Source organism: Ornithorhynchus anatinus, chromosome 8 (assembly GCF_004115215.2).
Source record: "Ornithorhynchus anatinus isolate Pmale09 chromosome 8, mOrnAna1.pri.v4, whole genome shotgun sequence".
NCBI classification, from domain to species: domain Eukaryota; kingdom Metazoa; phylum Chordata; class Mammalia; order Monotremata; family Ornithorhynchidae; genus Ornithorhynchus; species Ornithorhynchus anatinus.
This window is the reverse complement of record NC_041735.1, coordinates 393,317-414,851: the sequence shown is the minus strand read 5'-3', so window position 1 is coordinate 414,851 and position 21,535 is coordinate 393,317. Positions and strand designations below refer to the sequence as shown.

The window sequence follows — 21,535 nt, the reverse complement described above, 5'->3', positions numbered from 1 at the left end:
GCCCCGCCGAGTGGCCCGTGCCCATCGGCGGGAAGCTGGGTCCACCCTGAAGGAAAACTTTCCCAGAGCACACTGGCTGGACCCGGCCCGGGTCTTGCCCGGGCAGGCGGCTACCTCAAAACAGAAGGAGTCAGGGCTCGGCTCCGCTCTGCTTGGCTGGCTCGGGGTCGACGGCTTGACGTCCGGTCTCCTCTGCCCGCTCGGCTTCCTCTCTGAGCTCGTGCTGTGCTCCCGGCACCTGTAGCTAGCCTGTGGGAGCCACGGACCGGAAGGGTCAGTCACACATCCCGGCGACCCAGCACCGCACAACAACCCCCTGCTTTCCTCCACCCCCTCATCCCCAGGGTGGCGCCGAGGCAGAGGGCGAACGACGCCCACGTGAACCCGACGCGGCCACCGGAAGCTACGAGGTTGACAGGAGACCATAAGGAGCCACTCGAAACCCCATCGGAATCAGAACCGCTTTCGACGTTGGCTTCGTAGCAGTGTTCGAGCAGACACGGGATACCATAAGGCTTTCGAAGAAAACTCTTTCTAACGTTAATCTCCGATAACCTCAAGACCGTTTTCACCGGGAGCCAGTCAGGTCCGAAGTCCTCAGGCAGAAGGAGCTGAAGGGACCGCTCCGGTTGCCCTCGGTGGGGGTGGGGAGGGGCAGGAGGAGAGGCTCCATCCGACCTGAGCAGTTCCTCTCCTACGGCAGCGGCCTCGGGGAATCAGAGGCAGCTGGCTAGTCTGGCCAAGACAGGGGTAAGTCCTGCAAGCCCCGAGGGCCAGAGTTAAGTGGAGGAAATGCTCGATAAGAGCACTGTACTGCGAGCTTGGCAAAATTTAATGCAACAGAGTAGGTGGGCAGGCTGCCTGTCCATAAGGACCTTACAGTCTGGTGTAAACTCAGTTGACACCTCCTTTCTCCGGAGGAGATGGGAAACCCCTCGAGGGCAGGGATTGCAGCTATTTCTTAATAATAATATAATAATAATGTTGGTACTTAAGCGCTCACTACGTGCAGAGCACCGTTCTAAGCGCTGGGGTAGATACAGGATAATCAGGTTGTCCCACATAACGCTGAGAGTCTTAATCCCCATTTTACAGATGAGGTAACAGGTACAGAGAAGTTAAGTGACTTGCCCACAGTCATACAACAGACAGGTGGCAGAGTCGGAATTCGAACCCATGACCTCTGGCTCCCAAGCCTGTGCTCTTTCCACCGAGCCTCGATTTCTTCCTCTGAATGTTCTAGACTGTTAAGTTCCTTGTGGGCAAAGACTGTGTCTACTAAACTCTAATGTATCACACTCTCGCAAGTTCTCAGTAGGGTGCTCGGCACAAAGTAGCCCTCAACAGATGCCACTGATTTACTGATAGCAGAGTGCTGAGCGGCCAGGCAACAAGTGCCACTGATTGTTAAGAGCGTGGCTCAGTGGAAAGAGTCTGGGCTTAGGAGTCAGAGGTCATGGGTTCTAATCTCGGCTCCGCCACCTGTCAGCTGTGTGACTGTGGGCCAGTCACTTGACTTCTCGGTGCCTCAGTGACCTCATCTGTAAAATGGGGATGAAGACCGTGAGCCTCAAGTGGGACAACCTGATTACCCTGTATCTACCTCAGCACTTAGAACACTATTCGGCACATAGTGAGCGCTTAACAAATACCAACATTATTATTACTAATACTATAAGAGGCTCTCAAATACACTGGCATCAGTCCTGAAGGGGCTTGACCTTCTCGGTCCCGAGCGGACATGGCTCCAACCCCCGTGACCACCCGGCTTGCCCTTCTCTGCCCCAGTTCGTCTGCCCTGCCCGCTTGGAGCGGCACAAGGCAGCTGGACCACGTGTGCAAACAAGTCCCCATCCCACGGGATCCTGCCTTTCTGGAGCGGCAACTCTCGGTTTTGGGCCTGGCTCTTGTCTCGCCTCTGGGGCGCCCGGCATTTTGCTGGCCCTTTTGGAGCGCTGCCGCCATACACGACGACCCGAGACGAGAGTGTGCCGCATCCAACTTGGGGGTCAGCCCCGGGGCCCCGGGGCCTCGGCCCGGCAGCGGGAGGGTGGCTGCTGGGAGCGCCAGGCCAGGTGCCCTGTTTTTTTCATTTGCAATTGATCTCTCAACTCAAGGCCTCCTGGCACAGAGCAGAGAACACGAAACCAATTCCAGCTGGACTCCGAGTCCCCCGAGCATTTCCTGACCATGAAGAGGTCGACCCATTTGGCAGTTCCCTGGTTTAACGTGGGTTGCGAGTTGACTCCGACAGTCTCTGCGCCAGGGTGGAGAGTCGCTCTGCCGGGCTCTTGGCACCCCCCCGTTCCGGGCCCACTCGTCCACGACGACGCCGGAGGCCACCCGGCTCCCTGAACTACGGAGACGGGGGCCCCGAGCGACCGACGGGAAGCCAGCGGCCAACGGAACCTTTTTTTTTTTTAGCGTCGGGGGCCCAAAGCCTCAGGCTGGGCTGGAGACGGAGGGGTCCCCGTCCAGGCTGGGTCGGCCATCCTCGTTCCGCTCGCTCCGACACCCGGAAACCTACATTCCGGCCTACGTCTACGGGACGAGGCCCGAGCCTCGGCCTGACCCCGGCTTGGGTCCCGACCCCGGAGAGCCGCCTTCCGGTGGCTCCGCCGGGAGAGGACTTCCGTGACGGGTGGGCATCCCTGACCCCGGAGGAACTCCCAGGATCACCGTGTCTCCCGGGACGGCGGGCGTCCCTGAGCTGGCGCAATCTGCTCTGTGCTCTGTTACCGGGAGTGGGCAGAAAAGCAGAAGCTTGAGGAGCAGAACGGTGTAGCGGATACAGCGCAAGCCTGGCAGTCACAAGGACATGGGTTCTAATCCCGGCTCCACCATTTGTCTGCTGTGTGACCTTGGGCAAATCACTTCACTTCCCTGGGTCTCAGTTACCTCATTTGTAAAATGAAGATTGAGACTGTGAGCGCCACATGGGGCCGGGACTATATCCAAACCGATCTGCCTGTATCCACCCTTGCGCTTAGTACAGTGCCCGGCACCCAGTAAGTGCTTACAAATAGTAGTAGTAGTATTTGTTAAACACTTACTATTGTCATTATTATTATTTTTCAGTTTACCCCAAATATTTCACTCATAAATGAGGGTCTAAAGACTGAGTTTAAAAAATGTTCAAGCAAATATTCCTTCCAAAACTACCCAACAGACCCCTTCCCTTGAACACCAGGAAGCTCACTCAGGCTGAAACAATGTGTCCGCTCGAGTTTTTCAGTGAGGCAAGGCCCAGCATCCAGACCAGGGCTCCAGTTCGGTTTCTCGGTCCCCGGCGCGTCCGGCTCGGGCGGGGGGATTCCCAGCCTCTGGTGGGGGAGGGAGGTGCACCTGCCCCCACCGGGGCCCCAGGCCGAGGGGCCGCACCGACATCTGGGTGGCAGGCAACGGGGTTCCCGGGCTGGCGGGGCGGGCTCCGGGGCTACGGAGTTGAATCGCGGCGGCCGCCTACCTGGGCACCGCTTCTTTCCTCGATCTGTCTTCCGCCTCTGGAGGCCACCTGTGCTTTCTCTGGCCAGGGTCTCTTCTGAGTGGCCGGGCCAGCCGACTGAGGCCAGCTCACACCTGCTGCAAACGAAAGACCCTCCGTGAATGGAAACGGAGAGAAAGCCAAAAACTGCTCCGGCTCTCATCCGGGGGTCAGACGCTGTTGCATTTGGTCAGGGTGGCCGAACGAAAGCGGTCCGCGGGATAGAGATGACGCGGATAAAGATTACGCTTGTCAGTCGACGTTCCCGACGCCATTCAGCGAGCTGGGAAGGAAGCCATTCAGCGGCAGCCGGGACTGAAGCTCGGCTCTGTGGACGGCCCGGGGCCCCGCGTCCCCGAAGGGCCATTACCAATTTGCCTGACAAACAGGCGTGGGGGGAGTGGGGGAAAACCGACAGAGGGGTCCTGCGCGGTCAGAGCCGCTGACTGTGGGGGAGGGGGCCGCAACTGCACAGAAAACCCTCCGGGTGCAGCTCGTTGGCCGATCCCCAGGGGCTTGGAGAGAGCAGGGGGAGGGCAGGCCGAAGGGACGGACAGAACCGGGAGCGTGAGAGCAGTGAAAATTAAAAGAGTGACAGCTTGAGGATGAGAGATTATGTAAATAAGTACCTGAACTCAGCGATGGCTCCCCGAGCTAAAATTGAGAAAGACATTGCAAAACATGAATAATTTCTACCTTTGCTGAACTCACTGAATTTGGCCAAAAGCTTCCCACACTCCCTCCCCTGGAAGGAGCACAGTCATTGCAACAGGAGTGCAGGCTTCCCCCAGCCCCGCTTCGCCCACATATACGCAAACACACCACTGCCCAGGATGAGGCCCCCGCCCCCGGGCGCCGTGTAGAACAGGCCCCGCTCCGGCACCCCGCGACACCACCCGTGGCCCGGCCTCCCGAACCCTTGGTAAAACGGGCACAAGCCAACCCGGGCCCCCCCCGAGCGTGTGCAGGGGTTGGGAGTGGCAGACTCTGACTGGAGTCCGCGCCGAACCGCTCGGCAGCCGGGCCGGGCCTGCTGTGGGCAGTGTGGACGGCCAGGCGGGGCAGCGGGCTCTGCTGAACGCCTTCTAAAGTCTAGGGGGGTCAGACCCTGAGCTTTATCCGGGTCCTCGGGCTCCATCAGATTGGACTCTAATCCCCTGAGGGCGGTGGCGGAAGCCACCCCACGTCCTCCCCGTCCCCGCCGAACACGGGCGGGAGAGTCGGAGGCGCTCTGCTCTCCGTGCCCCATACCCGCCGGGCAGCCCAGCTTCCCCGCCGAGGCGCAAGCGACCCGAGACCGTCCCGGCGGGGGACGTACGTTCGCCGGGCCAGAGTCGGCGCTTCTGGCCGCCGGGCCCGCGGCCTGGTTGTTGCCGTGCTTGGGGCTGCAGTAGCCGCTGTCGCTGTCGATGTCGGCCTCGCTGGCTCCCTGCTCGCTGGACGACTCGGCGGCCGGGTGAGAGGCCCTTCTCCTCCGGCCCTTGGACTTCCACAGCACGGTGGCCGCGCCGCTCTCGGACAGGGACTTGTTGGCGATGTCCAGAGGGAAGTCTGGAAGGCAGAGAGAGTGGCCTGACTCCTGGAGACGCAGCCTGCCCGGAACGGGTGCAGGCCGACCCGTCCCCTGCGTCGGCCTCACTCCCGCGACTCCTCCAGAGTGGCCTCTGCCCGGCCCTGCCGGGAGGAGCACCAGACCCTCAGCTCCAGGGGAATCTGCAGATGCAGCGGGGATGGGGCGTCCAAAACAAACTGTGGTCTTCCGTGATGTCCCCAAACTGGACTTCTACAAGTTGGCCAGCAAGACCTCCGAGCAGATTCCCTGACTCTGCTCCTGCCAACGTCCCCTCCAGCCGAGGAATGGCAGCTGACCCCGACCGGGCGGCTCGCCACACCCCAGGTGAGCTCCTGGCCGGGCTCCTCATCCCTGACCGGCTTTGGAGGGAGGTGGGCGGGCGGGGGTGGCAGGTGCCCAGGAAGGCGCTCAAGGTAAGGAGCTGGGGCTAAATGAGCTGAAGCCAAGAGTGGTGTGTGCTCACACCTGGCTTCCAGCAATCACCCATGATGACACGGGAACGACGAGGACATCTATCTGCTCAGTAAGGCCTCAACTGAGCTTAGAGGGTTTGAAGAAACAACTTGGTTAACAGGCGGCAGCTGCCAAGCTCTCTCTACTCATGACGACCGTAGGTCGAATTTGGGGCTGAACCTAAAAGCAAAAGCAACGCGGAGGCCCAGAGGTCCAGCCCAGGATCCGGTTCCTCACGGAGCACTTGGAAAAACCAGGAACTGACCCTTCTGGACCCCCATCCTCACAGAAAGGAATGGACCATCCAACTCCCCATCCCTGACTCTCCCTCCATTCACAACCATAAGTCGGGGACTGAATCCTCTCCTCGCTTTCATCCAAAATGGAAGCGATGGGAACCGTGACTACAACGATGACGACGAGGGACGCCACAGTGTGCGGCAGACAGATCGGGCCGGTGGGGGGGGGGGTGGGGGAGCACGGCTCCTCCCGGGTAGGAGTGGGGTGGGGAGGGCAGAGACTGTTTGGAAAATAAAGAGAGCCCCAGCAGACGCTTGAGCCTGAAAAAGACAATCTTCTGGGGAAGCCAGTAGGGTGGCCTGCCCTTCGGCCTTGGCAGCCAAGTGCTCAGCGGGTAACCCGACCTCGCCATCGTCAGCAGCACCGCCTTGCCGAGGCCACGCTGCCCCATGGAAAGGGCCAGGTGGCTCCAGATCTGCTCCTAGGTCTGCCACGGGGCCTCGGCTTCTGCATCTTCACGATACGGTTTAAGCCGCGCAGGGAACATATTTCCAGTTTCTACGGTCACTATGGTACAAAGGGCATCCTTCCAACACCTTTCCTTACGTTTGGGAAAAATCCATCCCGGAGGTGATTTCATATTTCTCTTCTAATCCCCCTATATAAATCACCTCAGGTGCTAAGCAGGTTGGTGGAGAAACCCACGGCCTTTTCCCAAAGAAATGAAATGAGAGAAGTGGAGGCTGCCAGCTTATTGCGTTAACGCCCCGGAGAGGGAAGCACTCTGAAAAAATGACGCCAACAGGTGCCGGGGGAGTTTCAGTAGGTGGGTGAGAGGTGGGGAGACAGAGGCTTGGAACATTCGATCCCTTGACAACCTGGTTTGGAAACTGAGCCCTGGGGCCATTACAGGCCCGGGGGCAGCCCGGCTCTGGGGAAAGAGCCCGGGGCTGGGAGGCGGGAGAACCCCGCACCACCTTGCGATCCTAATGCCAGCCCTGCCCTGCGTGGGCCGGCTGCGTGACCTCGGGCAAGTCACTTTACCTCTCTGAGCCTCAGTTTCCTCATCTGTCAAATGGGGATAATACGCCTGCTCTCTCTGCCTCAGACCGCACAGCCCGAGTTGGGCAGGGACCGCGTCCGATCTGATTATCGGTACCTAACCCGGCACGGTGCCGTGGCGCGGAGGAAGAGCTCAATGAATACCATCACTAATGAATGAATGAGGCAGAGGGGCCCCCTGCTTGAGTATCAGGATTCAGAAACCCTTCTTCTTCCCCCTACCCACGCCCACACAGCTTTCCTCTCACCTGTCTGCTGCGAAGCATCTACCAATAGAACGATTTTGGATCGGGGATCGGGCCCGGATGCGCTGGTCTCTTTCTGGGTAGCCACGCTCTTCGCCGGGGGCCTCTTGCTTTTCATATGCTGCGGTAGAGGCTGCTGCGGATTTCGGGAAATGGATATTAAAACTCCGTTCGGCCGGAAGGCTGCACTAGCGAGTGAAGCAGGGGCCTGGCTGCCTTTGATCGGGCCCCGGTGTAGAGCCTGCATCAGAATTCCCAGTGTCACGAGGCCACCCCGGTAGGGGAAGGAAGAAGAGGCGCCACTACCCCGCGGTTGCCGTCCAACCAGGCAGGAGGCTGCTCGGTCGCCGCATGGAAACCGTCAACCCGTTTCCTGCCCATCCTGAGTCTCTGGACCCACCCCGTCCCATCCCTTCCCGTCGGTGACACAAGGAGACCCAACCGGGTGGGCAGGGAGGGACGAGGAGAACGGAAAAGCAGTAAACACGAAAGATACCATTCGCCGGGAAAAGTGCAAGAGAGCGCTCCGCTCGGACAGCGGCGGCCTCTCCTGAATCTGTCGGTCTGAGGAGGCTACACCCCCGCCCGGGCCACCGAGGCTCCCGGGCACACGGGCGGCGCGTGCCCAGGCTGAAAATCCGGAACGACGATGGCAGCGGACCTCAGAACTGTGGGTGCCCACTGCACGCAGGTTGAGGATGGGGAACGGGGGACCTGGGTGGCTCCCAGCGCTCGGTGAACCGGCCGGACTGCCAGTCTCGCTCATCTCAGCTCTCTGACCAGACCGTGGAGCTTCCACTCAGGGTTGGAGAAGCCCAGAATGGTGGCTCTTTGAAGCCTGCCCCCTCACCGTGCCCATCCCCCTAAAACCTTCCTATTCAGAGTGAAAAGCCGGCATCCCTGGTCCGTCAACGAAGGAGGCCCGGGATTCCGGCTCCGGCCCCGCCCACCCAGCACGTGCTGCCCAGCGGGATCAACCGCGCCCCGGGCATTGCCGGAGAAGTCCCGGATTCCACGGGTCGCTGTGCCCAGAGAGCGACCGCTGTTTCGGGGAACGGCAGCGGGGCCGAGAAGACCCGTCTGGGAGCCGGCCCGCCGGTCTTGGCGAGACCCGCTAGCCGAGCCCTCGGGGCGAGCCGTGGCACAGGCCGCGCCAACGAACCTTCCGCTGGGAGGGCTGGGGAGCACCCTCCCACCCCCAAGATGGAGGAGGCTTGCCCTCGGCCAATGGACGCCACCGCTCAGGCAATGCTGAAGTCCCTCTGGCAGGGCCCTGCCTGGGAGCCCAGAACGCTGGCAGCCTCCACCCCACCTGAGCGCCGTCGACGGTAAGCTCGCTGTGGGCAGAGGACGTGCCTACCGGCAGCTAGATTACACTCTCCCGAGTGCTCAGTACGGGGCCCTTTACAGAGTAAACGCTCAATAAATACGATCGATCGATTCCGCCGCCGCGGGGTGACTCACTTTCAGCACTGCCGGTCCTCTGTTTCCGCTTCGTCCCCGCTGACTGGCGAGTGGGAAGGCCGGGCCGGGCTGGCTGGGGCGATCGGGGCACTCGGCGGCCACGGGGCTGACCGGGTTGGCCGTCTGGAAGGCGGCGGAGTGAGGGCTCGGGAAAGGATGGTAGAAACCCATGACTTGGGCACACGGCGCAGGCATCAGCTGGTAGTAGGTGTATTCGGCGGCAGACACTGGCGGCGGGGCGGAGAGGAGGGGGTAAGCCAGGTAGGGTCCGGCGGGGCTGGGGCTGGGGGGCTGCCATCGAAGGTCGTTGTTGTACAGTGGGAATGGTCTGAAAAGCCAAGGAAATCTGCTGAATCGGCCTCCCGGGTAACAATGCGCCCGCAAAGTCTAACATTTACTTTGGAATTGGAAAAGAATCGCAAGTCAAAGGGAATTCCAGAATCCAGAAAAATGACCCAGTTGTTGCTGAAAAACTGCAATCTCTTCACTCAAATTGATCTCTGTGACAACTTACTGTGCTGGTGAATTCTTCGGGACAAGGCAGCACGGTCGCTGACTACAATCGCGGCTTGTTTGCAAACTCTTATGGAATTCCTAGCGCTCGGCCGGCTGCTCGGTAAAGCGGAGAAGCGGGCGGAACCGGCCTCCCGGGGTCGTGTGCCCCGCCTTGACTGCTGCCCGCCCCCCAAGCTCCCCCTCCACGCTCCTCCGGGGCCAGGCCCACCTGGTTATCGGTGACCATTCTACCGACAGACCCCCTGAGCCTGGGCGGAGGTTCCCGGGCAGCAGAAGCAACGGGTTGACACGGGGCACGATTCTGAGACGGTCTCCCCCCCGCAGGGAGCACCGGCTCGGTACCTGGTTCGGGACAGACGCCAGTACACCGGAGCACTGGACGGGAGGTGGGGGAGCGTGCCAGAGCCACAACGGTGGGGACCAGCACCCGGCACCCCGGACCTCAGCTGGGCGACCGGCCCCCGGCACCTGTCCCACGGCCACCTTGCCCCCTCCTACCTCACCTCGTTCTGTGTCGCTCTGATCAGCTCCCTTTATTCATCCCCCCTCCCGGCCCCACATTTATTGATATATTAATGTGTCTCCCTATCTTGACTGTAAGCTCGTTGTGGGCGGGGAATGTGTCTGTTATATAATAATAACAACGATGGTATTGGTTAAGCGCTTACTATGTGCAGAGCACTGTTCTAAGCCCTGGGGTAGACACAGGATGATCAGACTATCCCATGTGGGGCTCACATTTTTTTTTTAATACCCATTTTTACAGATGAGAAGTTAAGTGATTTACCCGAGGTCACACAGCAGACAAGGGGCGGAGCCGGGATTAGAACCCACGACCTCTGACTCCCAAGCCCGGGCTCTTTCCACTGAGCCACGCTGCTTCTCTAATTGCTGTGCTACATTCTCCCAAGCGCATAGCACAGTGCTCTGCATACAGTAAGTGTTCAAAAAATATGACTGACCGACAGGACCAGGAACGTTCCCCGGGTCAGCGCGGGCTTCTCACCCACCTTCGGCGCTGACTCTGGAACCAGCTCTCGACGAAACCACCCGGGGACCAGCGTTCCACCCCAGGTGCAAAAAGGCTCGGTCCGAGGTCACCCCACCCGGAGAGCGGACCGTCTGGGCAGCTGGCAGCCTGGCGTCGGGCTCCAAGGTGGTGGCTTGGGAATGGGGTCGGGGGAGATGTCAGAGCCCCCAAACGGCCCAGTAACGGGGTGCGGGGGGATGGGAGGGCTCTGAAGCGGCCGGGGAGCGTGGGGGGAGAGACTCTGGCGTACAAGAGGCTCCCCTTCCATTCGAGCAGAGGGAGGGTCCCTGACACGGAGGACTGATCCCTCACTTCTGAGAGGAGGCCGGACCCTTCCCGAACACCCCCCGCCCCACCCCGTGTCTCTCGAGGGTCAGAGGGGGAACATGTGATCAAGCCCCGACCTTCCACGAACGCGAGGTACTCCCCCCCGCCCCCACTTCCCCGCGGTACCTATTGGACTGGCTTTCCTGGACGAAAGGGTAGCAGGTAATCAGGTAGCTGGGGATGGGAGAAGGCTCCACGGCCCCCGCGCCCCCCATGCCCACACCCACGCCGCCTCCATCCCCGGGCAGGGCCATGGGCATCGCCAGTGAGTCGGGAGTCTTCTTCTGAGGAACGAACGGCTCCACCTCAGCTGACAGCTTGACGTTCTTTGGGAGAAAAGAAAAGGAGACACCGCGTCAGTAGCTGGGCAACATGGAGGCAGCCAGAACGCCCATCGGCCTAGGGTGGCCAGGGAAGCAGCCGTCTTTCAGAACATCCAAGATTTTCACTGAGTTCCAACGCGCCGCGGGCACTGGGGGCCCGGAGGGCTGAGGCCACAAGGATCGCCTAGACCCAACCGGCCCCCTCTCCTCTTGCTCCCTGTCCTGATTCGGCCATGACTGGTCCAGGCTTCGACAAGAGCAGCACAAAGAAGCCATGTTTCAGCCACTCTAACTGCAAATATTTTTCTGTTTCTCTCCCCTGCTAGCATGTAAACTCCTTTAAAAAAAAAAATAAATGGTATTGGTTAAGCACTGGTCTAAGTGCTGGGGCAGATACAGGTTAATCAAGTTGGGCATGGTACCTGTCCCACATTCAATAGTATTTATTGAGCGCTTACTATGTGCAGAGCACTGTACTAAGCGCTTGGGATGAACAAGTCGGCAACAGATAGAGACAGTCCCTGCCGTTTGACGGGCTTACGGTCTAATCGGGGCTTACAGTCTAATCGAGTCCCACATGGGGCTCAGAGTCTTAAGTAGGAGGCAGCAGAAATGAATCCCCCTTCTACACATGAGGTAACTGGGGCACAGAGAAGTTTAGTGACTTGCCCAGGGTCACACAACGGATAAGTGGCAGAGCTGGGATTAAAACCCAGGTCCTCTGACTCTCAGGCCCGGGCTCTCTCCACCAGGCCACGCTGCCCAAGGGCAAGCAACACGGCTCAGTGGCAAGAGCCCGGGCTCGGGAGTCAGAGGTGGTGGGTTCCGATCCCTGCTCCGCCACTTGTCGGCTGGGTGACTTTGGGCGAGTCACTTCACTTCTCTGTGCCTCGGTTCCTTCCTCTGTAAAATGGGGGTGAAGACTGTGAGCCCCACGGGGGCCAATCTGATCACCTTGTATCCCCCCCCCAGCGCTTAGAACAGTGCTGAGCACAAAGTAAGCGCTTAAGAAATATCATCATCATCAAGGCACGTGGCACTTCATTCCGTAGTTCGTTCATTCAGTTGTATTTATGGAGCGCTTACTGAGCAACCAGCAAAGTGAACCACAAACGTGCGGTCGGTAAATGCGATCGCTCCTAATGCTACTGGCTCCTCCTGCTGTTATTACCACCGCCTCCAAGACCACTATGGTGACTCACTAGGAAGTCCTCCAGCTGAAGATTTGTTCTCAACAAGTCACAGAGCACCAGTGGAAAGGGTCCTATGCCGCGCTCTGCGCTCCAGCTTTGACCGCAAACTCTGTGACTTGACAAATTTGAGAACTTGCGCTAAGGGGAGGGGAGGGACAAGGATGGGGGGAGGAGGGGCGCGTGGGCCCGGAGCGTCCAGACGCATCAGTGTCTCCCACCCAGACGAGAGACTGGCCGAGCAATCAATGGTATTTACTCGGTGCAAAGGCATCGTCAACCAGCGGCAGCCGCGGCATCGCTTTGTTTTTTTAAGGGATTCGTTGAGCGCTCACGATGCTCCCGGCACTGTAGTAAGCCCTGGGGTAGATACGAGCTAATCGGGTTGGACACGGTCCCCGCCCCGCATGGGGCTCACAGTCTTAATCCCTTATTTTACAGATGAGGGAACTGAAGCCCAGAGAATAATAGTAATAATAACGTTGGTATCTGTTAAGCGCTTACTATGTGCAGAGCACCGTTCTAAGTGCCGGGGTAGATACAGGGTAATCACAGTCTAAATCCCCATTCTACAGACGAGGTCACTGAAGGCCAGAGAAGTGAAGTGACTGGCCCAAGGTCGTACGGCAGACAAGTGGCAGGGCCGGGATTAGAGACCAGGTCCTCCTGTGCTTCACCTGTCCTTCCTGCAGAGAGAGGTCGGTTTCCTCCGGCTCCCCTCGTTCTCGCTCGGCTCCGGGTCAGCCGGCCGGCGCCCGGCCGTCACTCCGGGGCCCGCGGCGGTTCGACAATCGGCCCTCACACGGCGGGAACTCGCTAAAATCACCCTTTGTTTTACGCGAAGAGAAAAGCTACTGTAGGGGCCCGCAGCTGCACAGCCAGAAGATGACACTAGCGGGAACAGACGGATCGACTTTCCCCGACCGCGCCCGCGGCGCGGACCTCATCTCAAGAACGTCTTGTTCTCCACGGCCGCGGGGCGCTCGGCGAGCCGCTCCACGGTCGCGCCACGTTCCGCCACGCTCGCGCCACACTCTGCCACGCTCGCGCCAAGCTAGCGCTCTCTCACGTGGCCACAGTGGGATTCATTTAGCGCTTGCCGGGGCAGAGCGCCCTATTCAGCGCCGGGAAAGAAGACCCACCCAGGCGAAAATGAGACGGGGCCTCTCGGCCAGAGCGGCGGGCAGCGGTTACTGACGGTCGGGTCTGAAGGGTTCTGGCGTGTGTAAACAAACACCAAAAAAGGACCAACCCAAGGCACGTAAAAGATCATTTAGAAAGGCAGCCAAGGAGAGTCTGTTAAGGGGGAACAACTACGGGAAGGTTTAAAAAACGAAACGAGACCGAAACCACAGGCCGCTCCAGGATTTCACTGAATTCTTTGGGAGAGTTCCTCTGTTTTTAAAGATCCCCGCTTGAGCATCCAGACCTTTCTGATGAAAGGTCGGTGCCTAGAAAATATGAGAAAGAACTACAGAAACGCAATATGGCCCAACTGGACATGGGGGGGGGGGGTCGGGGAGGGGGGACGGAAGGTGGAGGGGGCGCCCTGGCCAAAAGCAGGAACCAGGGAAAGGCCACCCTGCGGTCTCGGGGGAGACGGACGGGCAACGGACCGGCAGCGGAGCCGGCGATCCGGCTTTTGGGGGTCGGGGGTGGGCCCGTCTAGCAAAAGAATTCCAGACTCGGTTTTTTAAACAAACGCTCACCAAGTCAGGGAGAGCTGAGAAGCACATTGGACCGAGGAATTCTCTTCTTATCTGGAGGACAAGCGGAAAGGCTAAGACTGGTTTTCATCAACGGCCTGCGGTCCGACCCTTAGCTTACAAGGACCGAAAACGGGTAGGGCCCGGTCCACCGGGAACCGCCTCCTCACCAGGACTCCAGGGTTCGTCCAGCCTCCCCGGCGGGACTCGGGAAGAATCCGGACCCGGCCCTCGTCCGGAAGTGGAAAATTCATTCCTAGCCCAGGTCCGACCGGGCGGAACCAGCGACGGCAGGTCCCGGACCCACACGAAACCCGGTGCCCGTGGCGGACCGATGCTCCGCCGAGGAGGACGGGAGAGGACAGGTTCCGGAGGGGACGCCTCGGCTCCCATCGGGGAATCCAGCTGTGGGGGTGGCTCGAGGCCCCACCCCTCCCAGAGGAAGCCCCTCCCCCCCTCCCCCCCCCCGGACCACCGGCTGGTCTTTCGAAGGCCAGGCCGCCGAGGACCACGGTTCCCCCGGGACACGGCCCCGCGGGGACAGCCGGTCCGGACCGGCCGACCTGACGCAACCCCGGCCCTCTGCCAAAGTCAACGCCGGGGCGGTTTTCATCTACGGAGATAAGTGTCGCAACCTTCACGGGACACCGAGCGTGCCACTTGGAGGCAGAAGAAAGTCGAGTCTCCGGCCTACACGGTGCACGCCCGATCGTTTTCTTCTTGCAAAAGTGTGCAAAGAGTAATCCCCTTCGAAACAGGTAGAGGCTGGGAAACGGGGCTAAAACGGGGAGCCCTCCCCGGCCCCCGCTCTCCAGGCGAGCAGAGGAGACGGCATCCCGGCCATAGCCCGGCCCCACCGCCGCCCCCGCCACACTCCCACACGCACTCCCACTCGGACGCTGACGCGCCGCGCTGGACGCCTGCCTTGTAGGACCGACGCTCCCCAGGACCGCGGGCAAGGGTTTCGAGGGCCCGGGCCGGGCCGGGGCCGAACCGAGAGCCCGCTCGGAGCCTGGCAGGCCGGGAACACGTCGGCCCCGTGGCGGCACATGAGACGGGCACGCCGGTCTTTAGACCCCCCCCCCGCTCCGGCGGGCCAAACTCTCCTGCTGGTCCAGTACGTTCGCTTAGGCCACGTCAGTCGGGGCACACGCTGGCTGTGAAAACTGGAACCGCGGGCACCGATCGTATTGGCCGCCCTGCCCCGGTCCCCCCGGGACCCTTCGGACCCCGTGGCGGGGCTTGGCTGCTAATTCAGGGAAGCAGCATGGCCTAGTGGAAAGAGTCCAAGCCTGGGAGTCAGGGGACCTAATAATAATAATGATGTTGGTATTTGTTAAGCGCTTACTATGTGCCGAGCACTGTTCTAAGCGCTGGGGTAGACACAGGGGAATCAAGTTGTCCCACGTGGGGCTCACAGTCTGCATCCCCATTTTACAGATGAGGTCACTGAGGCACAGAGAAGTGAAGTGACTCGCCCACAGTCACACAGCTGAGAAGTGGCAGAGCTGGGATTCGAACTCATGACCTCTGACTCCAAAGCCCATGCTCTTTCCACTGAGCCACGCTGCTTCTCCACTCCGGTCTCCACTCCTGGCTCTGCCGCTCATCTGCTGTGTGATCTTGGGCAAGTCGCTTCACTTCTCTATGCCTCGGTTTCCTCATCTGTACAATGGGGATCAAATCCCACTTCCTCCTATTTAAACTGGGAGCCCCATGTGAAGACCTATCTTAGTCGGTCGTATTTATTGAGCGCTTACTTTGTGCCAAGCACTGTACTAAGCGCTTGGGAGAGTACAATATAACAACAGATACATTCTTGCCCGCAGTGAGCTCACAATCTTGGAGGGGGGGAGGTGGGCAGACATTACTATAGATACATAAATAAATTACAGATAGATATAGATGGGGAAGCAGCGTGGCTCGGTGGAAAAGAGCCCGGGCCTGGGAGTCAGAGGTCGTGGGTTCGAATCCCAGATCCGCCACTTGGCAGCTGTGTGACTGTGGGCAAGTCACCTCACTTCTCTGTGCCTCAGTGACCTCATCTGTAAAATGGGGATGAAGACTGTGAGCCTCACGTGGGACAACCTGATGACCCTGTATCTACCCCAGCGCTCAGAACAGTGCTCTGCACAGAGTAAGCGCTTAACAAATACCAACATTATAGAGATATATACACGTACGTATACGTATGTATGCGTACATGGACACGTATGCGTATTCAAGTATCTATCTCGTACCTACCCCCGCGCTTAGCACAGTACCAACCATATAATAAGCGCTTAACAAGTACCAAAAAAAAGCACTGCAACCCCACCTTTCCAGGTGAATTTCCACCTACATTTACGAATGTTTAAATTCAGCAGAAAAAGAAGAGTCCAATTTGAGAACCAGGTTGCCGGTCCCCGCCGACGTTGGCAACCGGACGAACCGCCGTAAAGACTAGCCGCTTTCCGTCAGCCGATCCCCGGCATCGGGCTGGAGCAGTTTGGGGAAGTTTTCACCGCCGGCAGGGAAGGAGCTAGGGGACGTCGCTCCTCACCACCCCCGGAGCAGCTGCGCCTGCTGGACCCAGCCCTCGACCCCGGCCTCGCCCCCGCTTGGAAAAATCCAGCCTCACGCCCCAGTAGACCACGGCGCTAACAAGTCGCCGGCCATTCGGACAAGTCGCTGACCGTTCTCCTGCCCCCCTTTTTCTTTTTTTTAACTTTTTTAGAGCAGAAACGTTTCCGTTGCGGACGGTCGGGCAGACACCTGTCAACACCCGGTCCCGCCGCTCCGGCTGTCTCCCGGCTTTCACTTCTGGGACCAGAGGGGCTTCATTGGCCTTTCTATCCCCAAGCGAGGCTTCCACCGCCTCTGCATTCTCCCCCCCCCCCCGCTCCTACGTGCGCGCACGCACAGAGAACCCTCTCTACAGAAGGGAAATGGTTCACAAACGCCCGGATCGCGCACGGTTCTACATCTGCGCCCAGGCGGCCCACGGCCTGGTCCAGCTTCAAGGGCCTTCTGCAACCGCCCCTCCTCCGGGAGGCCTCCCGCGATCCATCTCTCATCTCCGACCTTGCGGTTCCCTGACTGCCACTTCAGCGGCGCGGCGCGGCGGAAAGAGCCCGGGTTTGGGACTCGGAGGTCGCGCGTTCGAATCCCGACTCTGCCACGTGTCAGCCGTGTGACCGTGGGCGAGTCACGGCACTTCTCTGGGCCTCGGTGACCTCATCCGTAAAACGGGGGTGAAGACTGTGAGCCTCACGTGGGACAACCCGATTGCCCTGTACCTACCCCAGCGCTTAGAACAGCGCTCTGCACATAGTAAGCGCTTAACAAACATCAACATTGTTATCAACATTATTATTATTAGTTTGCCTGAGCACTTGGGTAAATAACAATGGAGATATTGATGGAATTTGCGAAATGCCTACTCTGGGTCAAACCCTTGGGCACGTTCCCCCCCCCCCCCCCCCCCATAACACTTCTTCGGTCCACATCTTTCGACTCCCTTGCTTATTTCTACCCGTGATTTATCTCGGTGTGCCTCGACGCTAGACGGTAAGATCCTCGACATCGGGGAATCCCGCTCACCCATCCCACTGCACTCACCCACGGGCACGGCGCACCAGCGCTCTGCACAGAACGGGTGCTTGCTCGGTAAATGGCGGGGATCGGCCGACCTGGGAGAAGGGCCGAGGAGCCGCGGCGCGGATGGGAACGAGAGACAGCGGGTGCCCCCCGAACTCCTCGGACTTTGAAGCCTAGGTTTCAACTTGGAAGGGCCCGGCCCGAGCCACGCCCCTCTCCGGTACCCTCCCAGGCGCCCGGCACAGAGTAAGCGCTGGGGAAATACCGCCGACCGACTGATCTCCGAGTCGCCGAAACGGAGGCCCGCCGCGGGCCCGCAACCCCTGCGACTCGCCTTCCCCCCACATTCCGAATCCCAAGTTCCAAGAGAACTCTAGAAGAATGTCTCTGGAATCTTCTCCTCGTAAAAGCTGCCGCTGCTGGAGGAGTTTAATTGACCTAACTCCCCCGGGGATGAAAGGGGCCCTAAGTACAGGGTCACCGGCCCGGGTCCTGCCCGGGCGGAGGCGGAGGGACCACGGTCCCTTAACCCTCTCATTAGCTCCCGTCCCACGCCAGGAACCGGGAAATGCCTGGCCACGGGGCACGCACGGGCTCCCTCCTCACCCATCCCCCGGTCGGCGCGGACACGGCCGCGTCCCCGAGCGGGGAGGGCCACCCCGTCCTCCGTCCGTCCCGGGGTGGGACCGACCCTCCTGGGATGGGCTCACCGGGCCCCGGGTCTGGAAGCGGCGAGACTGAGCGGGAAGGGCCCGGGCTGGGGAGTCAGAGGTCGTGGGTTCTACTCCCGGCCCCGTCACCTGCCCGCTGGGTGACGCTGGGCAAGTGGCTTCACTTCTCTGGGCCTCAGTGACCTCATCTGGAAAACGGGGATGAAGACTGTGAGCCTCACGGGGGACAACCCGATGACCCGGTATCTACCCCCAGCGCGTGGAACAGCCTGGCCACGAGAAGCAGCCTGGCTCAGCGGAAAGAGCCCGGGCTCGGGAGTCGGAGGTCACCGGTTCTCACTCCGGCTCCGCCAACCTGTCGGCTGGGGGACTTTGGGCAAGTCACTTCACTTCTCGGTGCCTCAGTTCCCTCATCTGAAAAATGGGGCTGAAGACCGTGAGCCTCACGCGGGACAACCCCATGACCCTGGATCTACCCTAGCGCTTAGCACGGTGCTCGGCACGTAGTAAGCGCTTAACAAACACCAACACTGAGTAAGTGCTTAAGAAATACCGACATTATCAGCGTTATCATCACACCTAGTGCTCAGAACAGTGCTCAGCACATAGTAAGCGCTTAACAAACACCAACACATAGTAAGAGCTTAAATACCAACACATAGTAAGCGCTTAACAAATACCAACATTATTATTACCCCCAGCGCTTAGAACAGTTCTCAGCACATAGTAAGCGCTTAACAAATACCAATACATAGTGAGCGCTTAACAAATACCAACATTTTTAGTATCATCATCACACCCAGCGCTCAGAACAGTGCTGGGCACACAGTAAGCGCTTAACGAATACCGACACATGGAAAGTGCTTTAACAAACCCCAACATTCTTAGTATTATTATTACGCCCAGCGCTCACGTCGGCGCTGGGGACTTGGTAAGCATTTAACGAAGACCACCGTCATTATCATTACGCCCGGCGCTCAGAACAGTGCTGGGCACATAGTAAGCGCTTAAGAAATGCCATCATTATAATGATTAAAACCACGTGCGGGGGTTGACTCACTCGACTCAAAGGCTATTTGGGCAAAACAACATTTGGCCTGCAGAAAGTGGGTTGGGGTGCGGGGCTCGGCACGCTTAGACCCGGGGGGCCGGAGAAGACCCAGGGCCCGGCCGCTCGGCGGGCACGACCGCCTGCCAAACGTCCAGCAGCCCAACCCCTGTCCGGGGCCCTTATCCGGGCACCTGGGGGGGCCTTCTTGCCCACCTGCGGTCTCCCCCCGGGACCGGGGGGGTCGACAGTCGAGGCCCCGCCATGGTGGCCTCGACTGTCCCCCCCCAGGGTTGGCGGGGAAGGGGGGGGTGCGGGGTGTGTGTGGGTCTGAGCCCGTCATTAGGCCGAGAAGCAGCGTGGCTCAGTGGAAAGAGCCCGGGCTTTGGAGTCAGAGATCATGGGTTCGACTCCCGGCTCTGCCCCCTTGTCAGCTGTGTGACTGCGGGCGAGTCACTTCACTTCTCTGGGCCTCAGTGACCTCATCTGGAAAACGGGGATGAAGACTGTGAGCCCCACGTGGGTCAACCCGATTCCCCTGGGTCTACCCCGGCGCTCAGAACGGTGCTCTGCACAGAGTAAGCGCTTAACAAACACCAACATTATTATTATGGTCTCTGTTGCCCAACTGTCCATTCCAAGCGCTTAGCGCAGTGCTCTGAACCTAGTAAGTGCTCATTACCTACGACGCAATGGGTGAATGGCCATTTTATTGCCATTGTTCTTGTCTGTCCGTCTCCCCCGATTAGACCGTAAGCCCGTCAAACGGCAGGGACCGTCTCTATCTGTTGCCGACTTGTTCATCCCAAGCGCTTAGTACAGTGCTCTGCACATAGTAAGCGCTCAATAAATACTATTGAATGAATGAATGTGAGCCCCACGTGGGACAACCTGACTCCCCTGGGTCAACCCCAGCACTTAGAACAGTGCTCTGCACATAGTAGGCGCTTAACAAATACCAACATTATTATTATTATGTGTGTGTGAGCCCGTCACGGGGCAGGGACGGTCTCCGCCTGTTGCCGAGCTGTCCATTCCAAGCGCTCAGTGCAGCGCTCTGCAGCTAGGAAACGCTCAATCCCTACGACTGCACGAAGGCGTGTGTGTCTGCGTGCGTCTGCGGGCGTGAGTCCGTCGTCAGGCCGGGACGGTGTCCCTCCGTTGCCGAGCTGTCCACTCGAAGCGCTCAGTCCAGCGCTCTGCACCTAGTAAGCGCTCAATCCGTACGACTGAACGGACGCGTGTGTGTGCGTGTGTGAGCCCGTCACGGGGCCGGGCCGGTCTCTCTCCGTGGCCCAGCTGTCCATTCCGGGCGCTTGGTGCAGCGCTCCGCACCTAGGAAGCGCTTCCCGGGGCTCAGTGGAAAGAACCCGGGCTTGGGAGTCAGAGGTCACGAGTTCGAGTACTGCCACTTCTCAGCTGTGTGAAAGGCACTTCACTTCTCTGTGCCTCAGTTCCCTCATCTGTCAAATGGGGATGAGGACTGGGAGCCTCACGGGGGACAACCCGATGACCCTGTATCCCCCCCCCCCCCAGCGCTTAGAACAGTGCTCTGCGCAGAGTGAGCGCTTAAATACCAACATTATTATGAATCAGTCGATTGAATATGTGTGTTTGGTGTGCGTATGGAGTGGAGGGGGCGGAGAGAAAAAGGAGAGAAAAGGGAGGGGAGTGTGTGTGTGTGTTGGGGGGGGGTCAGAGGTCATGAGTTCGAATCCCGGCTCTGCCACTCGTCAGCCGGGTGACCGCGGGCGAGTCACTTCACTTCTCTGGGCCTCAGTTCCCTCCTCTGTCAAACGGGGATTACCTGGGAGCCTCCCGGGGGACCCCCCGATTCCCCCGTCTCTCCCCCAGCGTTTAGAGCAGTGCTCGGCACCTAGTAAGCGCTTAACGAATACCAACGGTATGAATGTCCTGCGTGTGTGCGAGCCCGTCATGAGGCCGGCCCGGTCTCTCTCCGTGGGCCCCGCGGCCGTCCCCGGCGCTCAGTGCGGCGCTGCGCACCGGCAGCACCCATGCAACCAGGCAGTGTGTGTGTGTGTGTGTGAGTGTGTGTGTGTGCGGGGGGGGGGGGTGAGAAGCCCCCGGAGAGGCCGAAGGAAAAGACAGAAGGAAAAATGGGAACGAAGGCCGCCGGGGGGGGGGGGGGAAGGACCGGACCCGCCCGGCCTCGCCCCCGGCCTCGCCCGGGCCGCCGTTTGCGGGACGGACGGACGGACAGAGAGAGAGAGAGAGAGAGAAAGGACCGGGCGGGGGGGGGGGGGGGTCTCACCTGGTCGGCGGGGGCGGCGGGGGGGTTGTTTGGGTCCATGGCGGCGGCAGCCGGGGGCGGGGGGGAGGGGAGGGAGGGAGGGAGGGAGGGAGGGAGGGAGCCGCCTCAGGCCGAGCGGGGAGCGGCCCGGCCCGCTGCCCCCATCAGACCCCCGCGCCGCCCGCCCGCCGGCACCCCCGGCACCACCACGACGAGGAAGACGACGACGAGGAAGACGACGACGAGGAGGCCGGGGAGGGGAAGGAAGGCAGCGGAGAGCGGCGGAGAGCGGAGAGCGGCGGCGGCGGGGGGGGAGGGGGCGGGCGGGGAAATCATCTGCGACGGAGGCCGACGAGGCGCAAACCGCCCGCGA

General features: G+C 60.0%; 1 protein-coding gene across 8 annotated transcripts in view; it reads right to left on the bottom strand.

Moving 5' to 3' along the window:
• SECISBP2L (SECIS binding protein 2 like) overlaps nucleotides 1-21,233 on the bottom strand; it is a 35,050-nt gene extending 13,817 nt beyond the window's left edge. The window contains exons 1-9 of one of the 8 annotated variants that reach the window (XM_029070480.2): nucleotides 21,184-21,233; nucleotides 10,521-10,720; nucleotides 10,048-10,200; nucleotides 8,522-8,849; nucleotides 7,061-7,193; nucleotides 4,803-5,035; nucleotides 4,114-4,138; nucleotides 3,467-3,582; nucleotides 115-249 (exon numbers count right to left, since the gene is read on the bottom strand). In XM_029070480.2, the coding sequence (XP_028926313.1) occupies nucleotides 115-249; nucleotides 3,467-3,582; nucleotides 4,114-4,138; nucleotides 4,803-5,035; nucleotides 7,061-7,193; nucleotides 8,522-8,849; nucleotides 10,048-10,200; nucleotides 10,521-10,720; nucleotides 21,184-21,222 (1,362 nt within the window). In that variant the 5' untranslated portion in view covers nucleotides 21,223-21,233. Of the gene's footprint in view, nucleotides 1-114; nucleotides 250-3,466; nucleotides 3,583-4,113; nucleotides 4,139-4,802; nucleotides 5,036-7,060; nucleotides 7,194-8,521; nucleotides 8,850-10,047; nucleotides 10,201-10,520; nucleotides 10,721-13,616; nucleotides 13,739-13,783; nucleotides 13,934-21,183 lie in introns of those variants that run through there. The other 7 variants (XM_039912838.1, XM_029070479.2, XM_039912833.1 and 4 more) reach the window with 7 other exon arrangements.
• Between the last annotated feature and the right edge of the window lie 302 nt (nucleotides 21,234-21,535).